Here is a 21549-nt window from a genome sequence, read left to right as displayed (position 1 = left end):
GAAGTGGCACATAGTAGGTACTTAGCAAATGTTTCTGATTGTTGTTGAATATATAAGAATATGGGAGCATCTAGAGGGAAGAATAGGTACGCTAGCCTATGTCTAGCTATGGTGGCAAGAAGGATCCTACATTGATCTGCACTAGTCTGATCATTAGGGAAGAGTAAATACTAATTAAAACTGGTCTAAAACTAAAGAACTTAGACATACTGCTCTGGAACCCTTTAACTCTTAACAAGGGGACAAAATAGTACAATGCAAGGCACTCAGACCTCTGTTAGTCAACCAATCAATATGTATTATTTGTATGTGTATTATTTGTATGTTTGTTCTAAACACCAAGTAAAACAAAGTCAAAATATAGGTCCTGTCTCTGAGGAGTTCACAATCTAACAGGGAAAACAATATACAAACAAGTATTACAATCCAGCTAAATACAAGATAAACTGGAAATAAATCAACAATGGGAAGGTACTAGTATGAAGAGGGAATAAGAAAGGCCTCCTGCAGAAGACAGCATTTTAGCTGGAAAATGAAGGAAGCCATTAGACAGAAATGAAGAAGCAGAGCCTTCCTTGCATGATGGAAAGCCAGCAAAAATGTCCAGAATGGGGAGATGGAGTGTCTTGTTTGGAGAATAAGGAGCTAGTTTCACTAGATCAAAGAATACATAGAAGAGTTTAAGATAATAAGACTGGAAAGATGGGCAGTGGGGTAAATTATGAAAGACTTTGAAAGCAAACTGAGGATTTTACATTTGATCAGAGAAATGAAAGGGATATTGGTTAGAAAAACAGGGGGTGAGGGGATGACATAGAGCTGTTTCAGAAAGATTAATTTAACAGCTGAGTGAAGGATGGGACTGAAATGGGGAAACTTGAAGCAGACTAACCCACTAGCCTGCTATTCAAGGTGTGAGGAGATTAGGACCTGTACCAGGATGATGGCAGTGTCAAAGAAGGGAATATATTTGAGAAATATTACAAAGGTAAAATCAACAGATCTTGGCAACAGATTTGATATTAGACATGGGAGTGAGGAGACAAGGATGGCAACTTGTGATTGTGAGATCCTCCACAGTAATTAGGGAGTAAGGATGGGAGAAGGCTTTAGGGAGAAAGGTAAAGACTATCACTTCAGCAAGAAAACTAACCAAGTGTAAGACTAACTTAGTAGACTAGTTATGAGCCTGACAATTAAAAGTGTAGCAGTAGCACCACCTCTCATCAAGTTATGACTGATTCTGCCAACTGCAGCAAGTTGAATTTAGATCATATTTAGAGGCTACTTTACTATTAGCACAGAGAGAGATCTGTGACAGATATCCTAATAGTTGAGATTTCTTATTCCAATTAAATGAAAAAGTTGTTAGGTGATTTAGTATAGTATCATGGAATCCCAGAGCAGAGGAATAGGGAAAGATATGACCATGGGCTAAAACTCTACATAAAATGTACCCAATGATTATGGAAATGTAAATTTAGGGAAAAAAACATGCAAACACACAATACTGATGACATTTGAGTACTGTAACTGTAGATAACTGTCAGTCGCAGAAACACACCTCCCTTTTCTCAGTAGAGGTGGGAGACCATAGAAGCAGTATATGTAAAGAGTTATTTTTGCAAACAGCTTAAATTTTTTTTCTAATTATGAAATTTTTCAATGCTAGAATCAGAATGTATCCTATTCAGAAATAACTGCCATGAGAAAAAATAAAATGTATCAGTAAAATTTATCCTAAACAAAATTAATTAGTAGACGAATGAACAAATAAACAAACGAATTGTGATAGATCATAGTGAGGTAGCTACTTGCAAGAGTTTTTATTGTTTTTGTTTTTTGTTTTTTTAACTTGTCTCCTTGCCTTAAGGTTCTCTGGACTCCACTCCATCCTTTACTCAACATTAAAGGGTGATTTTCTGAAGTGTATGTCAGACCATGCCATGCTCCTTCTTGCACTTGTTACTTTCCTCTGCTCACATTAATCTAGTCACACTAGCTGACTTGCAGCTCTTTGAGCATAGACATGTCATATCCCTTCTCAGGGATATGCACTGACTATCCACCACATCTGCACTGCTGTGTCCCCTTATCTCCCCTCTTATTATCCTCGGTTTCTTCAAGATTCAATTCAATTTCTACCTCTTGCAAAAGGTCTTTCCTGGTTCTATTACCCGCTAATGCCTTCCTCTGTGTTTTATAGCTATCTTGTAGATATCTAGATATTTACATTGTTTCTTCTACTAAAAAAGCATGCTTCTCAACAGCAGGAATTATTTGGACTTATTTGTCTTTCTTTGATTCCAATGCTAAGAACTGGCTTGGTGCACAGTAGGCTCTTAATAAATTATACTTACTTATTATATATACATATGTATATTACTAATTATACTTATAAAACCATGAATCAGGAGTGGTTGATTTAGCATCAAGTTCCCTGTGAGGAATAGCCCCATTTCCTTGAGTCCTACGACCCAGGATCCACACACTATTCCCTCTCCACTGGAGAAAGGGATTTGATGATTTGATGAATTGGTTCTATAGTTAATCAATTTAACTAGGCATTGAACTCTTATCATTCAATCCCTTACCCCCTTTGTCCAGTTTATATCCTGTCAACATTTAACTAGTTTATTCATATTTTTGCCCTTCTCCACACCTACTCCAGTGTTGTTGAATGCTAGCTGGAGACAGTCTATAAATTCATACTTCCTAATTCCAGCTAGGCTCTCACTATTGAAAACAATCATTTTATTATTCTCTTATTGAATTTCTATCACACTTCCCACAGCAGGTATTCCAAACCTCCTCTCTTGTTAACCTCCTTTCCCTCCCAGTAGGCAACTCCACCTCCTATTTAACTGAGAAAATCAGTCATCCATTGTGAGTTTTCTCATTCCTGTTATTCTGCACTTTAAAAAAAAAAAAAAAAAAAACCCTTCATATCATTGCTCAAATCTTTAAGGAAGAAGTGGCCCTACTGCTTGCCAAAGCTAACCTCTCTACTCATATCCTACAAAGTGTTGACTTGAACTATCTCCTTTTCCTCACTATCCACTTAAATTCTCAACTCCTTGAAATCTGGTTCACTTGATTCTGCTTATGTCTTATCCTATTTCCTTCTAATATCTCCCGGTTTTTTTTTTCTCCATCAATCACTGTCTTTTCTTTCCCTCTCTTGTCTCACCTCTCTTTCTCCCCATGACATTTTCCTTCTCTTCCTTATCTCCTAGATGCATCCCCCACTGGCTACAAATACCTCATATCATTCCTATCCTGAAAAAAAAAATCTTATTTGATTTTTCCAGCTCTTCAAGCTAATAATCTAATTAATCTCTCCTCCTTTTCCTTGCTAAACTCCTAAATGCCTCTATAGTCACAACACTAATTCAAATCTCGATCCCTTCTAAACCCATCAAGCTACTGAAATTAGTCTAAGGCTAACAACAGTCTCTTTTCCTGTTAAATCTGATGCATTTTCTCATTTCTGAACCTTCTTGATCTTTATCTTTGGATACTGTCCTTTATTCTTCCCTCTTCTTAAGTACTCTCTTCTCCCTCTCTGCCAATTCCCCTGTCCCTTGGCTTCTGCAATACTCTTCTCTCCAAGTTTTCCTCTTTCCTCTCTGAATGTTCCTTCTGAGCCACCTTCTGATCCTTCTCCCTCTCCCCAAGCACACATATCCCCTAAGCATACAAAAGGTTTTGGCCAAAGTCCTCTGTTCTTCTATGATGATCTCATATGCTCCCATGAGTTCAATTATGAGCTTTATATAGATGACTCCTACACAGATGTTTCTAGTGTTAATCTCTCTTCTGAACTATACTCCTGCATCTTTTAACTGCCTGCTAAAATATCTCTACCTGGATGTCCCATTCAAACTCAAAATGATAAAAAAGTAACTCATCATCTTCCCTCCCAAAAAAAACACTTGCTTCTATACTCCCCTTTTTCTGTTGGAGATACTAATATTCTCCAAGGCACCGAGATTCTTAACCACAGAATAATTGCTAACTTTAACCTCTCCTTCATCCCCTGTAGTCAATTACTTGTCAAAAACTGTTAATTCTGTCTCAACAAGTCTCATAACTATCCCCTCCTTTCTCATTTCACATTAACACTCATCTTAGTTCAGATCCTTGTAATAAAAGTTTTCTAACTATTCTCTTGGCCTCCAATACCCCCCTCTAGAATTGATCTACCAAAACAGCTTCCATAATTCACAGATTTCTACTCTATGTCATTCTGCCTTTATGCTATAAACCTCAACTAAACTGTACAATTTTCTCTGCCCCCATATCCTTTTCTCCACTCTCCTGTTGACAAATTACACCTTGCCAAACCCAACTCAGTATTATTCCCACCATCTATTTCCTTCATTCCATGTGCTACTGAGCTGAACTAGAGGAAATCATGTAACTGACTTTATTGATCTAGTACAAATTCTTATCTAATCTCAACTGTACCTTCACTATAATAAAATTACTTCTATTCCTCCCTAATTGAGTCTTTATCCCATTCCCCAGGAAGGATGTTCCAAACCCTCTCTTTTCCCCTCAAGTTGCCCATTTAATTTTCCTTCCCCTCTTTTTACATAAAAGACCTTGCTGAGAAAACAGAAGTCATTCCCCATGAATGCCATCTTTTTTCTTTCTCTGTCAAAACCACTTGAAAACATTCCCCATTCTCTTCTTCATTTCAGTCTCTCATGAAGAGAGTTCTTCTCACCAAACCAATACTTCTAAATTTGATTTCATACCCTTCTATCTTATCCTGAAGAACAAAAATTGGGAAAAAAAAGGGGGGGGTATGACTATGGGGGCAATTTCTCTCGATCTACTCTTCTCTTCCCTGATGCCTAAAAATATACTCAAGTATCTCTTGACAGTGAAAAAATCCACAGTAGATCCTTTCTTCCCCTCAAGGCATGGGCCTACATGTCATCTTTTTCAACCAAACTCCTACAAAAAAGGAATATATACCAAGCATTAATGGTACATCTCCAATTTTTTAATGGATATTTCAAACTAGATGTCTCATAAATATCTCAAATTCTACATATCTAAAGGAGAACACATTCTTTTCACTCCCAAAGCCACCTCCCTAACAAATAGTTTTATTCCTATCAAGTGTACCATCTAGTCGTTCAGGTTCCATCTAGTCATTCAGGTTCACAACATTAGAATTATCCTTGATTTCTCACTCTTCCTCCACCCACATCCAGTTACTTGCTAAATCTTGTCATTTCTATCTCTATAATATCACTGATAGTTGTCTTTTTCTCTCAACTCACACAGGTATAATAACTCTAGTACAGGAATTCATTGTCTCTCATCTAGATTACAACAGCTTCCAAAATGATCTCCTTGTCTGTCTCTCCTTTTCAACCTATCCTCCACATACCTAACAAAGTGATCTTCCTCAAGTGCTAGCCTAGTCATGTCATTTCCTTTTTCCATAAACTCCAATGGCTCTCACACTTTTATCCTAGAGAGATAAAATAAAGTTCTGTTTAGCTTTAAAATGTTTTCATCATCTGGGCCAGGTGTATCTTTTCAACCTTATTAGATAAAGCACTTCAGTATTTATTTAAGTACTATGGACCAGGTACTGTGCTAGGCACTGGGAATATAAACAAACAAATAAGTGAATATATGAATGAATGAATAAACAAATAAACAAGCATTAAAAACTTACCTCAAAGAGCCTATATTCTAATGCGGGGGAGAATGTAACTGCATAGGGGTAAATTAAAAAGTGAGTTGGAATGGTCAGCAACTAGAGTTAGAGATAAGCATAGGTGGCATGCATACTTCCTGAAATGGTATTTTCAAAGAGCACCTCACCAAATGAAGGAAGAGGCTATAGGAGTGGACATCATTCCCCTTCTTGAAATCTATGGTCCAGTTAAACTTACCTTCTTATTCCTCATTTACAAAATTCCTTTGCTTTGACTATCCTCAAGCCCTGGAATACACTCCTAACTCATTTCAGTCTCTTAGAATCCTGTGCTTCATTCAAAACTGAGCTTAAGTAACCCATTCTACAAGAAGCCTTTCTAAATACCCCAGCTAATGCCTTTCTCCTTTCCAATATTTACTTTGAACTTATTCTGTATATATTTTTGCATGTCAGTATCTTCTAACATAGTAGAATATGGGTTCCTTGAGAGTAGGGACTTTCATGTTTGTCTTTATATTTCATGCAGCTAACATAATGGCATACAGTAGATACTGAACAAAATCTTGTTTGATTGACGGGGGAAAATAATGATAGTAAATATTATGAAATACAAAAGGAATAAAACTGGCTATGATGGGGAGTACTATGTTTTAAGAAGGAATCAGTTGTGATTAGAGGAAATGGGGAGAAGAAGCATGACTAGAATTAAGAAGTATAATGACTTCTTTTTTAGAACTATCATACTATCTTGTGAGTTAAATCTGGACAATTAGATAAACCACATTTCTCTATTTCTTTGAAAGTAATGATATATAAAATAAATACTCCACCTATCCAATTCCTTTTATCATCTTTCACTTCATGAAATGACCAGAAAAACAGGAAACTAAGGAGGACTGAAATTATTAGAAAAAATGGCAATCAAGGAAGTGCTTAGATCTCCTTTCTATATCTTCATGTTATAGGTTAACTTCTTAAAATGAATAAATAAAATAGATTCTCCTATACTATGATTCAAAGATATGGGGCATGCTTTAAAAAATTACTACTTGTTTGGCAGTAGGTTTTTTTTTTTTGTTTTTTTTTTTTTGTAAACCCACAGTCAAGAGAGTCTCCAAGAGAGATGAGTCTCAAAAAGGCTTAGGCTTATTCTCCAATTGATAAATGGTCAAAGGATATGAACAGACAATTTTCAGATGATGAAACTGAAACTTATTTCCACTCATATGAAAGTGTTCCAAATCACTATTGATTAGAGAAATGCAAATTAAGACAACTCTGAGATACCACTACACACCTGTCAGATTGGCTAAGATGACAGGAAAAAATAATGATGAATATTGGAGGGGATGTGGGAAAACTGGGACACTGATGCATTGTTGGTGGAGCTGTGAACGAATCCAACCATTCTGGAGAGCAATCTGGAATTATGTCCAAAAAGTTATCAAACTCTGCATACCCTTTGATCCAGCAGTGCTACTACTGGGCTTATATCCCAAAGAGATACTAAAGAAGGGAAAGGGACCTGTATGTGCCAAAATGTTTGTGGCAGCCCTGTTTGTAGTGGTTAGAAACTGGAAAAAGAATGGATACCCATCAATTGGAGAACGGTTGATTAAATTGTGGTATATCAATGTTATGGAATATTATTGTTCTATAAGAAATGACCAGCAGGATGAATACAGAGAGGCTTGGAGAGAATTACATGAACTGATGCTGAGTGAAATGAGCAGAATCAGGAAATCATTATATACATCAACAAAAATATTGTATGAGGATGTATTCTGATGGAAGTGGATTTCTCCGACAAAGAGAAGATCTAACTCAGTTTCAATTGATCAAGGATGGACAGAAGCAGCTACACCCAAAGAAAGAACACTAGGAAATGAGTGTAAACTGTTTGCATTTTTTTTCTTCCCAGGTTATTTTTACCTTCTGAATCCAATTCTTCCTGTGCAACAAGAGAACTGTTCAGTTCTGCACACATATCTTGTGTCTAGGATATACTGCGAAATATTTAACATGTAGAGGACCGCTTGACATCTGGGGGAGAGGGTGGAGGGAGGGAGGAGAATAGTCGGAACAGAAGTGAATGCAAGGGATAATGTTGTAAAAAATTACCCCGGCATAGGTTCTGTCAATAAAAAGTTATAATTATTAAAAACAAAAAAAGGCTTAGGCTTGTTTTATATCCCAAATCCTCATAAAGATTTTTGCAGAAATAGAAGCATACTGTATTCTATCTTCAAAAAAAAAAAAGTCAGCACCTGATGAAATGAGAAATTATCCTTCTTGATCAGCCTCAGGAAGAATTTTTTTTCTTTTCTTTTTTTTTTTTTTTTTTGTGGACAGCATCAAAGTTTATTAAATTTTTCAAGTCGTGAGAGTTGCAACAAAATAGTTGTTTAAGAAGTTGTAACTAAACCCAACTCCTCTTTCTTCATCACCTTGAAACAATGTACCAAATAAAGGGAGATGAACAAAATTGTTTAAAGGAGGGGAAAACAAAAGAAATACGTGAAGAGAAAAACATCAACTTAGAGAAAAATAAATAGCATGACTGAAAAAAATATATAAGTGGGGGGCAGGGGGAAGCCCTAATTCAATTCATATATGTTATTAAAAAAATTAAGAAGAATGTCATCTCTTCACCAAGAATTAATTTAGGAGGATCTGCCATATATATAAATTGATAAGAAGACTAGAAGAACTCCTTGATTCTATTACAGAAGAACAGAAAAAAAAAATAACCATGAAACTTGGCAGTTTGGAATAGTTGGTAGAAAATATTTAATTTATCACTGGATTCACTGAGAACTAAAAGAGTTTAGATGAAAGACAAAAATGCTGCGGTGATAGAACATATAATTAAGTAAAAATTTAAAAACAGAGAACAAAGTATAAATTAATAGAATCCATAACATATCAACAGAGAAAAACTTCATATTTAACTAACCCAGAAAGCAGTCCTATCAAATTCCAGAGCTTCAGTAAGAATCTTACCAAAAAATAGGAAGAAACCAACCATATATCAAGAAATATACATTTAAATTATAGGAATACAAAATACAGTAAAAAGCTAAGGATTTTAAAATGATAAATTTAAATCTGAAAGAGTACTCAGAGGCCACCTAATCCAGTCACTTCATTTTATAGATGAGAAAACAATTACAGAAAGAGATACAATCCAATTCTAACCACCAATTAAAGCACTGATATCAAATTCAAATAGAAAGTGGGGGCACTAACCTCATATATAAGATAGCTATAGATTACATATTGACTTAGAAAACCATATAATAATAAAATTTCTTTTATTATAATTTTATATTTAAAAATATTTCTCAATTACAATTTATTTCAGCCGAAACATTTTGTTCATATCCCTTATTTTACCTGTGTCTCTTTCTGTTCCAAGTGTGTTTCTTGCAAACAATATATTGTTGTATTTTTATTTCTATCCATTCTTCTATCTGCTACTATTTTATGAGTGAAATTATGCTATGCACATTCAAAATTATGACTACTAATTGTGCATTTTCCTTCAACCTATTTTCTTCTTTCTCTCTCCTCATATTTCCCCATCTTTTCTTAAAAGTCTATTTTACTTCTAACCACTACTTCCTTTAATCTGCTTTCCCTTTTATCACACTCCCCTCCAACCTCCTTTCTCTTATCCCCTTCCATTACTGCTTTCTTGTTAGATAGGGGCATCTCCAAGCATCATGATCTATATCTTCCCACTGGACCCAGATGACTCTGGAGGGGAAATTGAGGCAGGTGACCTTGCCCAACCCTCCCTCACTTGCATGTCATGGCATCACCTTCCTGATGTCATAGTCCTCTTCGAGAAGGAAGGACAGACAACAACCACCCTAAGATAGATACATATATCCATAGAAGGGGTATGTGTTTCCCTTTTTGAATTAATTCAGATGAGTGAAGTTCTTGTATAAGCCTACCCTCCCATGCAGCCACCACTGTAAAAATTCTTCCTTTCATGCCTCTTTTATTTAATTTCCTCCATTCTCCCTCTCCTTTCCCCATTCTTTTGCCCAAGGCATCCATCTCCCTCCCTCTCTCTCTCTCTCTCTCTCTTTCTTTTCTCTCTCTCTCTCTCTCTCTCTCAGCTATCTGTTGTTTTGTTATTGTTGTTTTGTTTTTTACATTATCCCAACATAATCAACTTATTTCTACCATCTTGCCCAATTTTATATATATATATATATTTGCTGAGGAAGCAAACAGGATTAAGTGACTTTCCCAGGGTCACACAGCTAGGCAGAAGTAAGTGTCTGAGGCCATATCTGAACTCAGCTCCTCCTGACTTCAGGGCTGTCCACTGCACCACCTGGCTGCCCCCAATTATATTTTAATCTGGTTCTGAAATATTTAAGTATTGCCTTAGCAATGAATTCTTGAGAGTTTTGATGTAAAGTACAGTAGATAGATTGATGGGCCTGGAATCAGGAAGATCTGAGTTCAACTCTAGCTTCTGGTACTTACTAGCTATGTGACCCTGGGTAAGTCACTTAACCCTGTTTGCTTCAGTTTCCTCATCTATAAAATGAGCTAGAGAAAAGAAATGCCAAACCACTCCAGTATCTTTGCCAAGAAAACTCCAAATGGTGTCATGAAGAATCAGACACAACAGAATAACAACAACTACTTTAAAGGAACAGAGACCTTGGGATATGATAATCCAGAAGGCAAATGATCTAGGATTACAAACCAAGAATAGCCTACTAGAAAAAGTGAGTATAATACTACAGGGAAAAAAATTAACACTTAATGAAATAGAAGGCTTTCAAATATTCCTAAAGAAAAGATGAGTTGAATAGAAAATCTGATATTCAAATATATGACTTAAGAAAAGGATTAAAAAAAGAAATTGAGTGAGAAATCATAAAGGACTAAACAAGATTAAATCAAAACAACTTCAGCAAAGTTGCAGAATATAAAATAAACTCATACAAATCATCAGTGTTTCTGTATATTATCATTAAACCCAAGCACTTACTTTGTTTTTAGAAATCTAAACACGTGTGAAGTTCATCTGAGTTTAATGTGCTAAAGTTAGTTGTTTGTCCTATAATTTGGGGGAGTTTAGACCTTGTTTCAGAAAGTCCTATGATTTTAAAGGGATCCACTTAAGAAATATAGGGTATTATAAGTGTTGCACAGAGATTTTGTCTGGACCTCCATCTAGATTTCTCTATTTACTGGCAGGGCTTCCAGTGGAGTAAAGTATGAGTTGGCCTATGTGATGAGAAGATCTAAGAAAGAATTTTCACCAAGGTTGGAGCTTCTAGTTGATCCCAGGTTCCTAAATGATCTTGAAAGGGCAATACAAGTGACAGAGATACATACTTAGGATGAAGCTCTAAAAAAGGAAGCTTGTTTTTCTCTTTATTTTTTCTCTTTTGTTACTTTTTTTATTTCAACTAATTTGTTTCTTAATCATTTTGGGTTAGGAGAGGACCTTATAAATGCTAGGCAGTAACCTATGAGAACTTCATAATATGTTCCTTGTTATATATATATTTGGGAGTGATCATAATCTCTAGGCCCACAATCTGTGGTTGGACCAGATCTTCACAACAGATTTCATTTAGGGATTGTCCTTAGGGTTATGCTGAAAGTCCTACTCAGGCATTAAAATCTGTTCTATGTAGACTTTGTTGAGACTTTAATAAAAAGCATGGGGAGAAGACTCTGGAAATGACAATATCTGACCCTCCCTTCAGCTTCCCAGAAAACTTTCCAAAATTGGGGAAATGGAATAATGTGCCAAATTTACACTATTTGATTTTCTGAGAATAACAATCATTTATTTAACTGAGGGAAGAAAGAAAGAATAATGAAGTAATCAGGGGAACCTCTCAAATAATTGTGGCCTATCACTTAGAGCTGAGCATATGTCTTTGCCCATCTTTGTGGGCAGGTCCTTCACAAAGGACAAGAGAAATCAGAAGCTTCTGGTTCATTTGTGACCCACTGCCCAGTAACTGGAAGTCACTTCAAAGAGGACTGACCATAAAGCAGCAACAGCTATTCATTCACTTCATAGACTTTATAAGGAGACACCTTCTCTCCTGTTCTTTGGTGGTATGGCTTAAAACTCTATCCTTGGACTTCCTGGGAGAGGAGGGAAAAGTATTTCTTCTTTCTTCTTTCCTGTCATTACTTTCCTGTCATTACTCAAGAAGAGTAATTGTCTATGTCTGTCAGCCAGCATATATGCTGCCTCTTCTGCTGTGAGATTCTTTCCTGGAATACAGATTACTGAACAGCACTCTAAGAGGAGATTTCTAGCTTTGGTGGCAATGTCATGAATTCAAGTAATCAAGAACTCTTGGATCTATAAACAGTTAGAAATGTTTCCTGCAACTACTACAATGCTTGTTAAAGAAGATGATACACATTAACATGCACTTGAGCCATGCCGTCGCTCACCAAATGATATTGTTTATTGAATAAATTGTTTATACAGTTCAGAAGAGAGGTGAAGAGGATACACATTTAGCAGTCCCATGAAATATTTCTTTTTACCAATTATTATTTTAATTATTTGTGAATGTGCTATTACAAATATTTGATGAATCATTTCTTTTGTAGTAGAGGAAATTAATAGCTATCCTATCCTATCCTGGTCCCAGAAAGAAACAAAGAAAGAAGAAGGAACAGGAAAATTAAAAATCAAAAAACAAAACAAAAACAAAGAAAGAATCAAAGAAGCAAAGAAAGAAAAACTGCTTGGAAACCTGGAAAAAACTTAGTGGGAAATGGGTTTAGACCAGAATGGTAGGTTAGGTATTTTAGCATTGTGGAGGGGGGAAAACTCTTAAATCATATGATACAAACACAATTGAATGTAGGCACATGCACATAGAGACATGTATTCTACTATACTATATACATATACATTTGTATGCATATGTGTATATATATATATAAACAAAGAGAGAGAAAACACTAAAACTACAAAATAGTCAGCATTGAATTTAAAAAAAACAGGTTTTTGCATAAATAAAACAATTCAGCTAGAATAAAAAGGAAAAACACAGCTTGGGAACAAAATTTTGCATTAAACACCATTGATAAAATGTTTGACATCCAAGATCTACAAGGAACCGACACAAATCTACAGGATTAAGAAATATTCCACCCTGTATGTGCACGAATGTTTGTGGCAGCCCTTTTTGTAGTGGCTAGAAACTGGAAACTGAATGGATGTCCATCAGTTGGAGAATGGCTGAATAAATTGTGGTATATGAAAATTATGGAATATTACTGTTCTGTAAGAAATGACCAACAGGATGATTTCAGAAAGGCCTGGAGAGACTTACACGAACTGATGCTGAGTGAAATGAGCAGGACCAGGAGATCATTATATACTTCAACAACAATACTAGATGATGACCAGTTCTGATGGATCAGGCCATCCTCAGCAACGAGATCAACCAAATCATTTCTAATGGAGCAGTAATGAACTGAACTAGCTATGCCCAGAAAAATAACTCTGGGAGATGACTAAAAACCATTACATTAAATTCCCAATCCCTATATTTATGCACACATGCATTTTTGATTTCCTTCACAAGCTAATTGTACAATAATTCAGAGCCTGATTCTTTTTGTACAGCAAAATAATGTTTTGGTCATGTATACTTATTGTGTATCTAAGTTCTATTTTAATATATTTAACATCTACTGGTCATCCTGCCATCTGGGGGAGGGGGTGGGGGGGTAAGAGGTGAAAAATTGGAACAAGAGGTTTGGCAATTGTTAATGCTGTAAAGTTACCCATGTATATATCCTGTAAATAAAAGGCTATTAAATTAAAAAAAAAAAAAAAAAAAGAAATATTCCCCAATAGATAAGTGGTGAAAAGATGACTGTGAACAGGTAGTTTTTAAATGAAGCAAAAGAAATTCTCAAGAATCATGAAAAAAATTTCAAAATTATTAATAATCAGAGAAATGCAAATTAAAATAATTCTAGGTATGAGATATATATAGATATAGATATATTACAGATTTAATGGGTATCACACTCATCAAATTGGCAAAGATAGTTAACTATGGAAAATTTCTACACTGGCAAAACTTTGTTAACAATTCTAGTAATTACTCATGTTGAAGCTGATTTGGACATTTGAGAAACAACGCAAAATCATACATATAAAGTTACAAAGATTTCAGTCCCTCTTACCTAACAATCTGAAAATTTCTGACATATCTCTGTGTAACATTTTCTTTATTTTTCATAGAATTAAATTAGAAATGAACTATGTGCATAACAATTTAGGGAATGGCTAAAGAAACTGTGATATAAGAATATCATGCAATATTATGCTGTAAGGAATGACAGTAGGAAGAATTCCAAGAAATATGGAAAGAACTGTAGGAATTGATATAGATCAAAAAAAGCTGATACAAAAGGACAAAATAGTACCTAACTATTACAATATATGTGAAGACGATATCAAATAACAACAAAGTAGCTTAGATACAATGGATAACAACAGCACTACATTGTTAAAGTTAGAGCAGAAAACCTTCCTTTTTTATAAACATAGTCATAATTACTTTGTGTTGTCTGCTTGACCTTTTGGAAGAATATATATTGTATTTTTATGTTTCTGTTTCCTATATTAAAACAAAATTTATTAATGAAAATGTTTTTCAAATCCAATATCCAATCCACTCTCAGTATACTGCTTTACTTAAAGGAAATATGGGATAGCATGGTTTTATTCTAAGAAAAGATCTCTTGGTTTAATCAGATATCCTTAACAACAGTCACTAGTTTATGAGGAATTAATCTTTACATCAGAGAGAAAATGTCACAAGATTCAGGCACATTTCCCTTTTCACTACCAAGTGTCATACTCTTTAAATTAAAAACTGCCCACCAAACTCCAAGCATGTGAACACATTACCTCCTTTTTTTCCCGTGAACAGGACCTGCTTCTTCCAGCCTTTCGCAGAGTATGACCTGTAGCAGTTCAGAAGCATAGCTGGAGATTATAGGTACTTTAGAGCAACAGATTATCACAGCAAAAATCTTTTATTTGTTCATTCAATAGGCAGGACCAATTATAACAAAGTGATTTTTAAGAAAATGTACCCTATTATTTCAGTGAAGAGAAAATGGCATCTTTTAAAAAAATACATCAAGATATAGAGATGGTAATTTCATATACTCACATTATTTGACTAAAATATATTTGACTATAATATAACAAAGTCTCAAATCCCTTAATTTAATATAGTATCTAAATTCAGAAAGGGCTGATAGAATTTAGTTTCCTAATTAAATTAAATCTTTATTAAATTATTTGGAATTACATAAACTGACTTCCACAAAATGTACTATACAGCAAGCTAATGTGCACCTTTTGGTGAATATGTATATATATATATATTGAACACTTGAATTCACCATATTCAAGGAATAGGCAACCTTGCCATTTGAATTAGCAGTAATCACACATATTTCATGTAATGGGCAATTTCACTGTGAATTGAAGCCTTTCAGAAAAATTGGCAAATAGAAATTTGCAGAGATAACATAAATTCAATAGACTAACAATTTTTAAATATACTATTTCAAGTTCATTTTTCAAAACTTTTATATATAATCATATGAAAATAAAATGTCTTAATGGAAAATATATTTAATTATTTTAAAATGTAAGATTAAAGTACATACATATTGGGAACCAATTGCCATATTCAAGAACTTCAGTCTATCATTTGCAAGAATAATTATGCTTCCCAGTTAGTTTAGCTATCATCTTTAGGGGATGACACATCATAAAGCCTATCATCAAGGCTACCAGCAGGAACATGTTTAAATTATACTATAAAGCAGAAGTTTTAATACTTAAAAAAAGGAGAGAAGAAAGATCCTGTACCTTTCTGGTCATTTATTTCAGCATTTCAGTGTTCTCATATTTTACAAGTTCTTCCACAGAGTTGAAGGATCTTCTTTTCTCCCTCACTTATATTTTCTCTGTCCTAAATAAGCTGATATCTTTTCATCTTTCTAACTAAAACTATTCTCTAATTTTAAAAGATATCACCCTTTATACCTTTCTCTTTTGGTACTTATTACCTCAATAACAGCTAAGTATATTACTGAAATTGTCAAAATTAGGAAAAGTTTCCTATCATGTAATCCTAGCATTGGAAGGCATTTTCAGGAATCAGCAGGCTTAACTGCTCTCTAAACATGGGAAAACCTCTAGGAGTTTGTTTCCTTTATCTGAGAAATGAAAGAATAAGACTGGATGAACTCTAGTCTTTTCCAATTCTGATGTTTTATGAGCCTAACATTTCAAATTAATGGTCATCTAGACTCTCTTTAAAACCCCTCCAATAGAGGCAGCTAGGCGGCACAGTGGATAGAGCACCAGTCCTGAAGTTAAGAGGAACTGAGTTCAAATATTACCTCAAACACTTAACACTTCCTAGCTGTGTGACTCTGGGCAAGTCACTTAATCCCAATTGCCTCAGCAAAAAAACAAACAAACAAACAAAAAACCCACTTCCAGTGATGGGGAATTCATTATTTCATGAGGTATTTCATTACAAATGATTCTACTCTTTCCTAGTACTAATTGGTAGGAGCTTTTCAGCAATCTGCCTCTAAATTTCATGCCTTTTGGAACCATAGAGTTAAATTAATCCCTCATCAATCTGACAACACTTGAGGATAAAGTCCCTCATAGATCTTCATTTCTTCATGCTGAATATGCCAGTTTTTTCAACTGAGCTTCAGATGACTGAGTTCCTATGAAATAATTCATGAATATTCTTGTACACTTAAATAAAATTTACATAGACATATATCCATATGTATACATTTGGGGTTCTGGGGATACTTACCTGCTACCAATTCTGAGCTCCAATCCCTGTGGTAATTTTGTAGGGCATCCTTGTATTCTGTACAGTAAAAAAAATGAAAAAAATAAAACAAAAGCAAAAGTAATGCCCATTTGCAAAGACATGTGGGTACCTCTTTCATTTGAACAGAAGACCAACCTGAGTTTTTTTTTTTTTTTTTTCTGGGTTTTTCTGAAGTCCTCTTTCCCAGGATATACAGTTTGAGAGAGGAACTAATTGCATGTGTCCAAGTTAAGAAGATGGGAGGAGAGGGGCCTGAGGGCTAAATATTTGTGTGTCCTATACCTTTGCCCCCACCCCAGTGTTTGCAATCAATTGTTCCTTAAATTTCTGGGCACCTATTTCCATAGGTTATCTACAATAATATCAATAACTCACATTTGTAGAATACAAATTTGTAGAGGATATTAAGGTTTTAAAACATCTCTTTGAGGTAAGTAGTATAAGTATTAGTACCTCCAATTTATAGATGATGAAACTGAAGTTAAGAAATCATTAAATGATAACAGCACAATTTATGTCATGCAAACCACTATAAATATATTATTTCATTAAATCTCAAAATATAACCCAGTGAGTTCAGGACTCCAGGTATTTGGGGATGGAAGAGGGGAGGGGAAATAGAGAGGTCTGGACCTTTGATCTCATTAGTGCCTGAAGGTGGAATTCCCTTCTCCACCAATGAAGATCAGCAACTTATCCAGAACATAGAGGGTTAAGTGATAACACTGGGAGGTTAAATGATTTGTTCATGTTCTAGGTCATAGTTAGTATGTGTCACCTAGTTTTGCAGGCCTCAAATCTAAGGCATTCTGATTCTAAAGGGGACCCTCTGCCTACCACGTCATACTGATTCTCTCTACAGATATTACTATCTCCATTTCACAGATGAGGAAACTGAAGCTAATGATCACATATTTAGTAAGAGACAGTGCTATCATTCAAATCCAAGTTTCATGACTTCAAATCATCTGCTTTTCTTACTATGCTATTCTGTCCATTTCATTTATTAGATGAAACAGGCAAATTTAGGTTTAAGTGAATAAGAAATCACCCATGATAGAAAAAGTACAAGAAGATTGTTCAACTCAATATATGTTAAATAAATTCTTGCTATACAAAAGACACTGTGCTGGGTTTACAAAAAAATAATACAAAATAGTCCCTTGCCCTCAAGGAGCTTACATTCTACAGAGGAATAGTTTGGCACAAAATATATACAAAATAATATTATTTAGAATTAGTGATGGACACTAAGAGCTGGAGAGATCAGGAGGGTTCTGTGTTGAAGGTGGAACTCAAGCTGCTCTTTGATCTAGGGATCAAACAAGACAAAAACGAGGAGGGACTGTACTCCAAATGTGGGAGAGTAACCTGGGGAAAGCCAAGAAGAGGGGACAGGGGTCATCACTTAGAAAGAGCAGCTGGATGCATGTAAGGAGGCAGAATATCAATACATCAACAAGCATTATAAGCATGTTATCTTGGGTGTGGTGCTAGAGATACTGAGACAAAAATAAAACAGACTCTGATCTCAAAGAATTTACTTTCTCATTAGAAAAACTAAATGCACTCAGAAAAATATAAACACAATGCAGCCAAAGTATATATAAGACAAATGAGGAGGAGTGGAGAGGAATTAGGAAAGGGTTCATGGAAGAGGTAGCATGGGAGATGAGGTCTGAAGAAAGCTAGGAATTGATTCTAGAAAGCCAAGGTAAAATAGGAGTACATGCCAAGTCAAAATGGAACAGCCTGACAGGAATGCTTAGACTGTAAAGTTTGAGAATAGGAGTAATGTCTAGGATAGCTACAAGGAGGGACTAGAGGCCAAATCATAAAGGACTTTAAATCCCTAAATCTTAAATAGCAGTTTGCATTTTATCCCAGAAGCAACAGAAGTCACAGAAGGATAAGAATCATATTTGTGTTTTGAGAATATAAATTTAGTAGTTGTATGGAAGATGAACAGAAGAAAGGAAAGGAAAGGAAGCAGAGTAACCAATTAAAAGTCCACTATGATTTGGACCTGAAGTATGACTCAAAATTAAGAAATAAATAAAACTAGTGAATGGGACCAGGTGAAGACTTCTCAACAAGTCTCTGAGATGGAGTTTACCAGATCTTAGGCCCAAATTTCAGGAAGTCACATTGATCCCTCTTCTCAAAGGTCTGTGGGCAGAAAAGGTCAGAACTTTGGGCCTAAACTTTGGGAAATTACGTGACCCATAGGAAGTAGACAGCATTGCTGAACTTGGTCAAGGGTTACTTCCTTTTCAGTCTACAATGAACCCAAGTCATCTGCTATTTAGCTATTCATTTCCTGTTCACCAGGCCAGGCACATCATGCTGGGAAATGGGAGCTGAAGGGCTCTGTGTCTGCTGAGGAGGTATGCTTGGGTCTCTCCTTACAAGGACTGAATAAATGCATCCTGTTTGTATCTGAAGATGCCTCAGATCTTCAGACCAAACCACCAGAGTACATTTGATGATATCTTGCTATTTTGTGTGATGAAGGAATGGTCTTCTTCATTATAATTTTTGTTTGTATTTGTATTTGTGTCTTTGTACAGAATGTCTGTATCATGTCCGTTCTGTGAAATATTTTGCCATAAAAAAAAAAAAATAAAAAAATAAAAGCCTGACTTTTTCCTGTGGATTTAAGCTCTGGCCAAGCCGAGGGTGACAGAAAAAGTAAGCTAATTTTTGAGAGCAATGATGGGAGAATTTGGCATTTGGTCATTTCAAGATTACAAAAAATGCTTATCATAAAACAAATGCTATATGAGTGTTAATTACTTTCCTGGATTTAATTGCTTCATATTTGATAATTTTATACCAGTTTTAGATGTGACCAACATACAATACCAATGTTGAGATAAATGAATTTTGTATGTGTATGTAAATTAATTTGGAAGCATATTCAAGCAAATCCACAAGGAGCATAGTGCATAGGATAAAGGGACATGTGGGAGGAGGAGTGAGTGAAAGAGAAAATATGTTCAATCAGTTCAGTGAAATTTGTTATTTGAGGTATGATAGTAAAAGCAGTTTTATATCAATTGTAATCTCTTTGCAGTGACAGAAGAGTTTGGGAACTTTGGGAAAAAAACAGAAAAGCACTTGGCTGCTTTCAAAACCTAGTAGCAAACAGCCTAGTCTTCAAGTCTTTTCTGATCCACAGAGGAAAAAAAAAAGTAAAATCTTATCTTCATCAGATTTGCATTTTAAAAGCCATTTGAAAGCCGCTCTGAATGAGGGAAGATAAAAGAGAACAAAGAAAGCTGATGTCAATCAAAAAAAAGTAAACTGACAAAAAGTGAAAAGGAGTTTTCTTCTGGAATTCCTTTTAAACTATAAATTTGGTGAGCTTAAAACTATTTGTAAGCTTATCTCTGAGAAATAACTTTTTTTGAGTTATATAGATCCCAATGAAGGAATGAGTTTACTGATAATCTAAAACTTTATTAAGTAGGAACTTACAATGATTAGCTTTTTTATCTTAGGAATGTTGAGCTTATAAGGCCACTTTCTTAGCTATCAAAATGAGTTATAAATTTTTTTATGATGAATTTCTCACTATTAAAATTATATGAGACAATCACTATTAACTTATATGTGCTAGAATTGTGAGTTTGTTTACTTTAAGCACAAAATCTTAGAAATTTGTGTGCAAATATTGAAACATTACTACTAGAAATTTAAACCTGTATTTGATTTGATTTTAAGTTAAAAAAAGATTACTAAAACTTTAAAGTAGCTTACTTTAGGGGATCATTTTTGTATGAATGTATGAAGTATGAAGATGAAGTATGTTGCTTTCTAAAATGCATGTTGGGTAATTTGTAAAAAATATAAGCTATGCTTTAAAATTTTGTCAGCGCTGCTGGACATATGTATAAGTTTTATGAAATTTGGTCCAAAGTTATTTAGATATTAGCTATATTGTGAATCTTATTTTTAAAGTTTATTTTTTTTTAAAAGGTGATTTTAAAAACAAGGGACAAGAAAGACTGATTTGCAAAAGCAGTTGATAGTTTGAATTGAACATCTAGTTAAAATATCATGAGATAAAATATTGATTTTTAAAATAACTTTTTAATTGGTATGTATGTTAAAATTAGAAATGACTATAAATTACGTGTGAGATTCCCATCCATTTTTGTGATAGGCTATGTCATTTTTATTTGACTATCACTTATGAAAATTGTGAAATTGTTAAATTATTTGGGGTTATTGTAATATTAAAACCTAATATTGTTGGGTATTATGTGGGTTATGTACATATGTAGACACAAGATGATGATAGCACCAAAGTTGGGGTTCAGTCATGTGGGGAATTCATATTGGCTATTATCTTTTATCTTTTTATGGAAAGGTCAAGCTCCTAGTGAAACTTACCATTTGCCAGGGGAAAAGAAACACCTTGAGATTGGGGCATGCCCTTAGCTGGCAGACTAAATTCTGAAAGGGACTTAATACCCTAAAAGAGTTAGCTCTAAAGAGGAAAAGTAGAGTGGGGAAAAAGGAAAAGGAAAAGATCTGTGGGCTTGGAAAGATGAAGATTTAACCCACCAGAAGGTATGGCTGCTTCTTAGAAGAAAACAAGCCCACTCACTGGAACTCCCCCTCCCCCTTTACTGATTAAATGAAATTACTTTAACATTAATTGCTTTTATTGTTTAAAGGAATAGCTTACATTTACATGTTGTTAATAACTGAATGTTTTTATTTTTCAAGTCTGTGGTTGTTTTAAGGCAAAGTCATTTGTGATGCTATGTCAAAACCTCTAAGAGAAGTTTGTTAGATTTCTGGTTAACTGCAAATTCTCTAAAAGTGTTGTGCCAAAGTTCCCTTTTAATGTCATGACCCAGTTTCTCCAATTCTCCTATTTAGTTATTCTGCCTCATAACCTTTCCCTCTTAATGTTTGATGAGATAAAGGTCTACC

General features: G+C 34.8%; 1 protein-coding gene across 7 annotated transcripts in view; it reads right to left on the bottom strand.

Moving 5' to 3' along the window:
- KIAA0556 (KIAA0556 ortholog) overlaps positions 1 to 21549 on the bottom strand; it is a 271875-nt gene that overhangs the window by 174164 nt on the left and 76162 nt on the right. For 5 of the 7 annotated variants that reach the window (XM_031962770.1, XM_031962790.1, XM_031962742.1 and 2 more), the window contains 2 exons: positions 16582 to 16638; positions 14631 to 14686 (listed from right to left, as the gene is read on the bottom strand). Coding sequence is in view for 4 of the 7 variants with exons in the window: in XM_031962790.1 (XP_031818650.1) it covers positions 14631 to 14686; positions 16582 to 16638 (113 nt within the window). In the remaining 3 variants the exon portion in view is untranslated. Of the gene's footprint in view, positions 1 to 14630; positions 14687 to 16581; positions 16639 to 21549 lie in introns of those variants that run through there. The other 2 variants (XM_031962780.1, XM_031962761.1) reach the window with 1 other exon arrangement.

Source organism: Sarcophilus harrisii, chromosome 1, assembly GCF_902635505.1.
Source record: "Sarcophilus harrisii chromosome 1, mSarHar1.11, whole genome shotgun sequence".
NCBI classification, from domain to species: domain Eukaryota; kingdom Metazoa; phylum Chordata; class Mammalia; order Dasyuromorphia; family Dasyuridae; genus Sarcophilus; species Sarcophilus harrisii.
This window is presented reverse-complemented; position numbering and strand designations above follow the sequence as displayed.